Source organism: Garra rufa, chromosome 15, assembly GCF_049309525.1.
Source record: "Garra rufa chromosome 15, GarRuf1.0, whole genome shotgun sequence".
Taxonomy (NCBI): Eukaryota; Metazoa; Chordata; class Actinopteri; order Cypriniformes; family Cyprinidae; genus Garra; species Garra rufa.
In genome coordinates this window covers 26,598,304-26,607,936 of record NC_133375.1, presented here as the reverse complement: position 1 = coordinate 26,607,936, position 9,633 = coordinate 26,598,304, and the positions used below count along the sequence as shown (strand labels likewise).

General features: G+C 40.3%; 1 protein-coding gene across 1 annotated transcript in view; it reads left to right on the top strand.

Annotated features, from left to right (window-relative positions):
• The first annotated feature begins 1,485 nt into the window (after positions 1 to 1,485).
• LOC141287702 (tumor necrosis factor receptor superfamily member 14) overlaps positions 1,486 to 9,633 on the top strand; it is a 31,943-nt gene continuing 23,795 nt past the window's right edge. The window contains 2 exon segments of the mRNA XM_073819841.1: positions 1,486 to 1,549; positions 1,698 to 1,850. Of these exon segments, the coding sequence (XP_073675942.1) occupies positions 1,486 to 1,549; positions 1,698 to 1,850 (217 nt within the window).

Genomic DNA, 9,633 nt, shown 5'->3' with positions numbered 1-9,633 from the left:
GTCACTCCAAACCTATAACTAACTGCTTTTTGTGGAACGTCAAAGAAAATCGAAGCCAGTGGTAACCAAAACAGATTACTAACACTCATGCAAGTTTTGGAACAACATGAGGGTGAATAAATGATGATGGAATTTCCATTTCTGTGTGATCAATTCACAGAAAAAACTGAACTGAGGATGTTTTTCAAAACTTTACAGTATATTACTCACCCACTTGACTGTTTGGTATGGGGGTTTACTGCAAACCCATAGATTGCTGTATGATTCATCTGATATTTATATGACAGTTTTTGTACTCTCACTTAAAGTAGTAGGTAAAGTAACTGGATGATTAAATCATATTTAGTTTTGTTCTTTTGAGAAAGTGTAAGGAATGTATGTAGCATCTTCATTTTTTATGAATGCTCTAATGAATGCTGAACTTTTCTTTTCTTTTGTAAATTGTCATTGCTGAGTTGACGTGACCTGCTGGTAAGTATTGCAGTCAGTGTATAATTGGTGTTTAGATTTGAGACCCATACAATTTAGTAAAATAAATTTAAAAGAAAGGAAATGAGACAAAAGCACATGTGGTCACATTGTCAACATGTTTAATGATTAAATACCAGGGAGTTGTAAGGATCTGGCACAAATTATTCCTGTATATTTTTCTGAAAGCCATTTCACACAAATCTCTTTTTCAGGTCCCTAAAACAAAAAGCGCAAAATGACCATCTCTGTAGTCAAGTCACCTTTATTTATACAGCGCTTTTAACAATATGGGTTGTGTCAAACAACTTTACAGTATTAAATTGGACAATTAGAGGGTCAATAATGCAAACGTTCTATGTTGCAGCAAAGTCAGATTTGCAGAGGACTCATATCTGACCAGTGATGATTTATTTAGTTCCTTGACATGTGGAAACTACTACCACTCCTATTTATGAACATTTTGCTTTGCATGGCAGAGTGTAATAATGCAGAATATGAAATTAATGGAGAGTGTTGCCCAATGTGTGATCCAGGTAAGTCCTGGATAAGACTGCTCTTCACTCATCAACATAATAGATGCAGATACTTAAAGGGGTCATATGATACTTTTCCCTATTGGCTTGAAACTCTATAATTAATTAGTTTTGAACAACTGAAATATGCTCATAAAATAATCTCTCATTTTGGGACTGATGTGGTCAGAGACTTTTTTTTATTATATCAAAACTATTTTACTTTTATTGGTCAAGTGTGCAATTTGTTAACCTAAAATCAAGAGACAGAATATAGGAAACAAACAAAAAAACTTAAGTCTAAACAGTTACAAATATACAAACATATTGTACAATACATACAACTTATACAGTTACAAATACATGTAAAAGTTATTCACGTAATAAACATAATAAATAAAGAATAATAAATGTGCTGGTGATTTTTTTATATTGTCTAGGAAAGCGAGTTCATAAACATTGTGATGTGTTCACAAGCACAACATGTGATTCATGCCTTGTGATGACCTACAATAATGCTCCTAATGGACTGACAGAATGTCTGTCATGTTCTGTCTGTGATCCAAGTGAGTAAAAATTAGTTTCTCTTTTAGTGAGTTATCGTGATTTTATGCTTTCAAATATATATTGTAATTGTTTTTCTGTTTTTCTCCAGCTGACATGTTATTGCCAGGTTTTCTACAATTGACTCATTTGTTTACTTTCTTGTCAAAGGTAATGGACTGAGAGTAAAGCAGGCATGTACATTAATATCAAATACAGTGTGTGAACCTCTGCCTGGTTATTACTGTATAGATTTATTTTCAAACTGTAAAAAAGCCATGAAACATTCAACCTGCTTACCTGGAAAATATGTCAACCAAACCGGTCAGTCTTTTAGCAATCAAACAACTTTACATTCATAAAAACTGAGAACAATAACTCTGCTTGCATTGTATTAAAATGAATGATGTAAATATCATATTACTTGGGTAAAGTAGGATAAAAGGATGTGGTTGCTCATGATAGACATTGCTTGCTTGTGACTCTTGGAAAAAAAAATCCACTAAATTATGATTAGGCAGATTATTAGTTAGTTGAATCATGTATACTGTATAATGATGTCAGTATCTGTGAGACCAGTCACTGTCTTATTGCTCATGTACTGATACTGTTTTTATTTTTTTTCATTGCATTTGTATAGGAACAGAATTCAGGGACACAGTGTGTGATGAGTGTCCTGCTGGTTCATATTCAGATGGTACACTCTGCAAATTGCATACAAAGTAAGTATCAATATTTTAAAACACTGACACCTTCTTAAATAGAATTTAATTTGATGCTGTTGAATTTGCTTCAGTAATTTTTTTCTCACAAGACGTATTTGTAGTTCAACTTGAGTACCTCTCTCTAACAGGTGTGAATCTCTTGGCAAAATAACAATCAAGGAAGGAACAGATAAGACTGATGCTGAGTGTCATAATAGAGCACCTTCTTATTTACTGCCACTGATTCTGTGTTTGTGTGGAGTGTGTTTGCTGTTCTTTATTGTCATAACTGTGATTTTCGTAAAGAAAAAAAATAAGCTAAATAGTGGACTAGATCAAGTTTCATCCCGAGATTTTGACCTGTAAAGTTAAACTCTTTCGGACATCCATCTGACCTGTTCATGAACCAACAATGTGGTTTATGGTGTGTCCCTTCTCTGACCACAAAAGGTTTGCTACATTTTGATTAGATCTTTGTGAACTAACATAAGCAAACTGTCCAACGCCATCAGATAAAGATGCTAGGACAACAGCCAGACATTTCTTAAAGGGCAAGAAGAAGACCTCTGTTACCAAGCCCAGGAACGACAGGACTTCACATTGGTCAACCAGTACAACCCATTCTGAGTCTGAGCCCTGCAAGGGTGAGATAATAGCAGATCAACCTCCGTATTAAATCCTGTAAGAGAAGAGGCAATAGCAGAAACACCAACATTCTGAGTCCACTGTCTAGAGAGACAGAAACAGACATCTCACGCTCTGAGTCTCCAGCTTTGAGGCAGAAACAGGTAAGACCACGTTCTGAGCCTGTAGCCTATGAGTCTAGTCTTCATCTAGTGAGACAACAACATATGCAGCACATCCTGGGTCTCCATCCTAAAAGACAAAGCGGATTGACCAAGTTCAGACTCTCTTGCCCAAAGAGTCTAGAAGACAAAAAGACATTTGCAACAAGGTTAAGCTCCGGTGAGCAAACTTTCACTTCAACACCTTTGTTTGAGTGTTCCAGGCTAAGGACCTTCTGCCCTTACTCCAGGGCCACATCTGCGTCTTCTAGATTTTATTATCTTCCAGAGACCTTGGCATTATTGTATATTATCAGTATCTGATTTTCTAACTGACATTTAATATAACTGATTGCAGTTGATAACAGTATCTTTCCATAAGATAACACAGCTTTGACATGTTAACACCCAACAGATTTGCTTGCATTTTATGCATCCTATGCACTTTATTCCTTTTTTACTCATGGCATTTATTTAGCAGTTGTTAATTACTCTTGTCTATCTTTTGTTACTAAAATGTATTTTATTACACTTCTGTCTCTTCCTTGACAATACAGTTAGAGTTTCTAAAAGTTAGAGATCCCACTAATCTTTCTTACTCATAACCACAAAATCACTTTATCTTGTGCAATGATCACTCAACTACAACTGGATGAAGTAATTAGAAACTTTGCTTAATGTAAACCTCATGGTTTTACATATTTGTCTTGCAACTTCACTGAAGAGAAAGTAAGAAGAAATTAACAGTAGTAACACATTAGCACCTGGTCAATACAGGAAATACTTTCCATTCCATTTCCATTTTGTCTCAGGATAGCCTACCACAGAAGGTAAAGGTACAAAACTTGCTTTAAAGTTATGTCTATTTTAAATACTGCAGTTTGGATGCATATTTCATTGTAAATAGGGGGACTGAGTTAAAATGCTTATTAAATATAAACAATAGGCTATTCTTGCGTTGGACATTCGGAAAAGAAACTTGCCTCTTTCCAACTGTAACCACGTATATATGCTGATATTGCCTGTGTGTTTGGTGGGAAAAAAAACATAAATATTTATACATTAATTTTCGTGAGAATCAGTAGCCTATGTTAGCTCCCTCTGAATTTACGTGAAAGATTTAATTAGAAAGATAGCGTTCTTTAAATGTGGCATTTTCCGTGATAATCATCCCCATTAACATGATTTGGCAGTAAACACTGTGCTTGGTCCATGACGCCATATCAGGAATAAGTTCTTCTTAAAATAAATTTTAACCTTAAATTGTAAGTGGTTTCCCACCAATTATGTACTATTTTGCTTTTCAGTTTAACAAAATGTGTGACCACCTTAGTTAAGGATACTTCTCTTTTTACTAAGAAGTGACAATATTGCATTTATAATCCAAATTGTTAACAAATATTACATTTTTACTTGGGTTTTGCATAAATATTCGCAGTCATAAAAACATTAAAGCTACCATGATTTTTTAATCACCTTTTCCTTTTAACATTGTTAAAGACTTACAAACTTGCTTTTACTTACTTGAGAGACTCACTATCTAAATCAGGAGTGCTTTATTCTGCCATAAAGCATTTGTTTGAGCTAGTTGCTCTATGGAAGAAAAATAATGACAAATGTCTTTGAAATATGTGGCGGGAGTCCCGAGGAACAATCAGCGTCGCCCTGGCAACACACAACCAGCACCTGGAGCCACTCACCACGGACCAATCGCTCACAGCCAAGACCTCAATATAAGCAGACGGTTCAGCACAGACGAGTGAGAATGATCTCCAATGAGGTGTAACACTTACCGACTCTCTCTATCGCTCTTCCTGCAGACTCGCCGTGACCGATTGGTTCTCCACTTCCTGGACCCAGTCACCGGGTTGATCGCACGTCCTGCACCCACCCCTCACTGGCCACTGTCACTGGGAAGCACCGGAGAAGGAAAGATTCACCCAGGCCAGCACCGAGCACCGACGACGCCATCTCCTCATTCACCCGTATTGTTGTTACCCCTTCAGTCGAATCACTTCGACGTTACATTGGGATCTCGCTTGAGAGACCGATCATCTCTGAGCCTTATCAAAAAAGGCCAATTGAAAATTGGCGAGTGGACGTGCGCGCCAGCCACGCCCCCGTACATATGGGTATATAAGATGGCGGCGTGCACCAGACTTTCGCTTTCAGAGCCTTCATGCTCAAGCCTTTGATTTCTTCAAGAAAGAAAAACTTCACGTTCCTGCTGCTGCTGTTCTTCTCTGCTGGCGTGCGCTGATTGAATAAAAGACAATCTTTCTGAAAAAGTGAATTTCTCGGCGCCGCCAGCGGGGTCCTGCAGGCGGCCGTTTTCATGGCCACAAAAAGCCTCCTGCTCTCCAGCGAGCAAGCCCCATTGAGTGCACAGTGGTGGCAGACCGGGACTAAAAGAGCAATTTCTCACGGCCGTGTAAAGACGTTCTTTTCAGAATGGCTTTCCGGCCGTGTGCTTCTTGGTGCGGCAGTTATCTCACCTCTCTGGACGGACATGAAAGCTGCTTCACATGTCTGTGCCTCGAACATGCTGAGGCAGCTTTCACGGATGGTTCGTGCGTTCACTGTGAACGCATGACCATTGGGATGTTGAAGACTCGCCGCTCGCTCACGGGTAGGCCCCCCCTCGCGCCCCACGGCCGGCGGTTGGACCGGAGAAGTTTTCCTGCCGCTGTGGCGAGGCACAAGGGGGATTTACAAGTCACGGTGCTGAACGTACTGCCGGCCCCAAAGGCCCTGCGGTCTTCCGCCCGTCAGCATACCCCCGTCGAGATGCCAGAGCAGTACGCCTCCCCGCCATTCGGGCTGGGCGTCTCCTTTGGTGCTCCACAGGAGGAAGAGATGTCGGTCGCTGCATCTGAGGGAGAGTCAGGGAGTGAAGATGCTCTTCCGGCGGCGCAACGCCCCTCCGTGGTTGCTGCTCCGTCGGAAATAGACTCCGAGCTCTCGGCTATGCTCCTCCGAGCCGCCAGGGGGATCGGTCTAGAGGTTACTCCATCGCCTGCGGCCAATCCTTCTCGGCTGGACGACTGGTTCCTGGGGAGGGCTCCGGCGGCACCGCCACACCCCCCCTCGGTGCCATTCTTCCCGGAGGTGCACGAGGAGCTGGTTAAGACCTGGCGGGCACCTTTTTCATCTCGCCCGCTGCCCAGCTCCTCTCCCCTCGCCACCCTTGATGGCGGGGCTGCAGGGGATATGTGTCGGTTCCCCAGGTCGAGCGCGCTGTGGTGGTGCATCTTTGCCCGCGTGGCGCCGCCACCTGGTGGGACCGGCCGCATCTCCCCTCCAAGGCCTGCGAGCGTTCGTCCGCCCTTGCGGGCCGCGCCTTTCACGCAGCGGGCCAGGCCGCCTCGGCCCCGCTAAGCTTGTTTCATGTGAGACCGCTTCAGCACGACCGAGTCCCATGATGGGCATGGCATCTCGGCTCACTCCGGACTGGCGTTTTCCCGCAGTATTGCCGACAAGTCAGCCCGTGGCTTACCACGGGTTGGGTTGCCATGTACGACAGAGGCTTACAGCTCCTCCCCATCTGCTCCCATGGAGTCCAACGTGGCAGATTTTGCTACTTGCCATTCACTTTTAACGCCTTACCTGTTTCTGCATTTCGTCAGTATTAAAGCAGTATCCATCGCGCAGTATCTAGCAAGAGAAAAACACATGTGGCTTCAAACAGCTAATCCACAAACACACAGACGCACTTCCAGATTAAATGTATACAGCCATGTCAGTTCTTTACCGAAATAATGGCTTTAGCAATAAAATGTTGCCATGCCTGAAAATATATCAAAATTTAATGCTTTTTGCAATAATACGCGAACACTTACCGGTTAATGTGGATGTCCGCCCGGTTCCACGGTCTCCATGTCTCTCCTTCTCATGGTCGACTCTCTCTGTCTCCCGCTCTCTGAAAGTTAAACACACATAACGTCTCGAGTGAAAACTGTAAATATAACAATAATGACCAAAAATATGGAAAAATAAAGAACAACTTTACCTTTCTGAGGTCAAATTGGAAAAAAATACGCCCATTACGTCGGTTAATCCAGCTGAGAGAAAAATGCCGATCTCAACTACTGCAATGTGATTCACAGGAAAATATTATTTTACTGTAGAATTTCCCGCGGTTGTATTTTTACCCATGATGCATTGCCGATTTACAGCAACTTACTGTATACATATTCCACAGTATGGATTTGTTCATTTTACAGTAATAATGCTGTGAAAACTACAGAAATTTGTTACAGTGCAAGACACTATGTAAGGAATAATTGACGACGGGCCATAGAATTTTTAGAAAATAATGCACACCCGAAGTCAGTTATTCCGCTTATACTACAGTTACTACACCTCAAGACATCGATCAGATGATATATTTCAAGACATTCGTCCCATTTTTATCCTTAAAACGCTAATGTGGGTAGGATTAATTTCTTATGCAGCTCCTCCAATCGCTTCGTTGCTAGTTCCAAAACGTCATTTTAGACCTAGTAATGATGCTTGAGCCGTTGATAGCAAAGTAATGCAGTTAATAATGAAATTTACACGACAGACAAGTAGACAGACAGACAGAAAGAGAGAGAGAGAGAGAGAGAGAGATTAATGCATGAATTAGCTCTCTCAAGTCTGTGTGTCTCCCAAACAGTTAAACTTTTAGTTCAATTTCTTCAAGACCACACCATTGTTACCTTGCGTGTGAGAACTGTCATGTAGTTTTTAAATTGTTAATCGTCAGAGCAGCGCTAACAACATTAGCGTGTATGCTAACGCGAGTACTAACTGTTTGTGTGTGCATCTGTGAGAGAGAGAGAGACATAGAGTTTGTGCTTTCCGTACATAATAAAGCGTAATATAATGCAAAAAACATGGAAATAATCTGTCATTTTTATCCTGTTGTTTACTGTATGTATTCGTTTGGCCAGTGTCACTGTAGCTTTTGGTTATTTAGCTGTTTTGGGCTGTAAGGACCTTTGAAATAACTGAAATCGGGTGGCGAAGTGATATAGACATGTACTGTGGTCAAGTGCTCCCTAGAACTACATTCGCCGTGCTTTTCCCTGAAAATAATGCACACCCTTATAACGTTCGTCAGCCAATCAGATTCAAGCATTCAACGGCCCCGTAGTATAAAAGGGAATAGACACATGCAATCAATAATTCATGAGGAGTTGTACAATTACCTAAAATGACAGGAAATATGAAAAGAATAGAATTTTGTATTAATTTTTTTTCTTTCTTTTCCTACCAAATCTGTTTTCTTCACACTCCAGATCAGTAGGTGGTGGTAATGCACATTTTACGTTGGTTTGTGGACGTTGCGGAAGATTTGAACGTTTGGGTTTGCTAAACTTCAGCAGCAGTTCTGACTTAGTTTTGACTGTACTTATGCAGTACAATTAGGCGAGCTCAAATCAGTGCTGATTTATTATCAAAGGATGCAATCAGGCAGAAATAAAGACAATGATTAACAGTAAAATCATCAGGAAATGGCAAGATAAATGGAATAAGGGAAACACAGGCAGACATCTCTATACCAGAAGGAAATGGGAAGGATGAGGAAAACAGGGTGAAGTATCAAGGAAGAAAATTTTATATTAAGATTAAGACTGGGTCACACAAGACTAAATAAGACATTGCATCTCATCGGGAAACATCCAACAGGTCAGTGTGAGTGCAGTCAGGCGGAGGAATCAGTAGATCATGTACTATGTCACTGTTCAAAATATGCAGTGATGGGCAAGCTACTTGGAAAATGTAGTAAGCTAAGCTAACAGTTACTCTTCATTAAATGAAGCTTAACTACACTAAAGCTACAGCCTTTGGTAATGTAGCAAGCTAAGCTACAGCATCATGGCAAAAGTAGTTCACTACATCTAAGCTATTTTTTAAAATTTCATTTTTCTATTGAACCAACATCATACAAAGTCAGTGCTCTCTCAGTGATCAATTAAATTGTCAGTCATACAGGCATGCAAGTTCAGTTTAATCGTTTATTCAACCACTCTTCCAAACCAATTTGGCATAAAAATCTGTATCATGTACAGGGCTGGATTTATCTCATATTCTGGGGGGTTGAATTCTTTCTTGAAAAAAATAAAAACAAAAAAGCAATGGCACCAGTCTCACAATATTAAACTAATAAAACAGGGAAAACACAAAATTTGTAAATAAAATAATTTTATACATATTATTGAATAACATAGTCTATATATGGATGGGTGTTCGTCAACTGATTGCATGTCGTCAGAGTTTACAGTGTTGACAGCTTCGTAATAAATAGCCTAAAGGAAGCGCTGTAGATTTGTTGTATATAGCTACTAAAATATGACAGACCGCACAAAAACAGCACTTTAATTTACTGCCGTGTTTGAACAAAGATAGTGATTGATTTCATGAATACAGGAGCCTGATTTTTTTAATTGTCAGAATCTATAGTACATAACAAATCACAAACTTTTGCAGTCAAGACTGTGAATAAAAGACAAGTGTGGAATGTAAGCCAGATTTGGCCCAGACTCTGTTACTATCTGGGAAGCAAAGCTAAATTCTATTGTAAATTTGTTAACTGACAGTAAGAATATATAACCGAATCAAGCGGCTATTTTC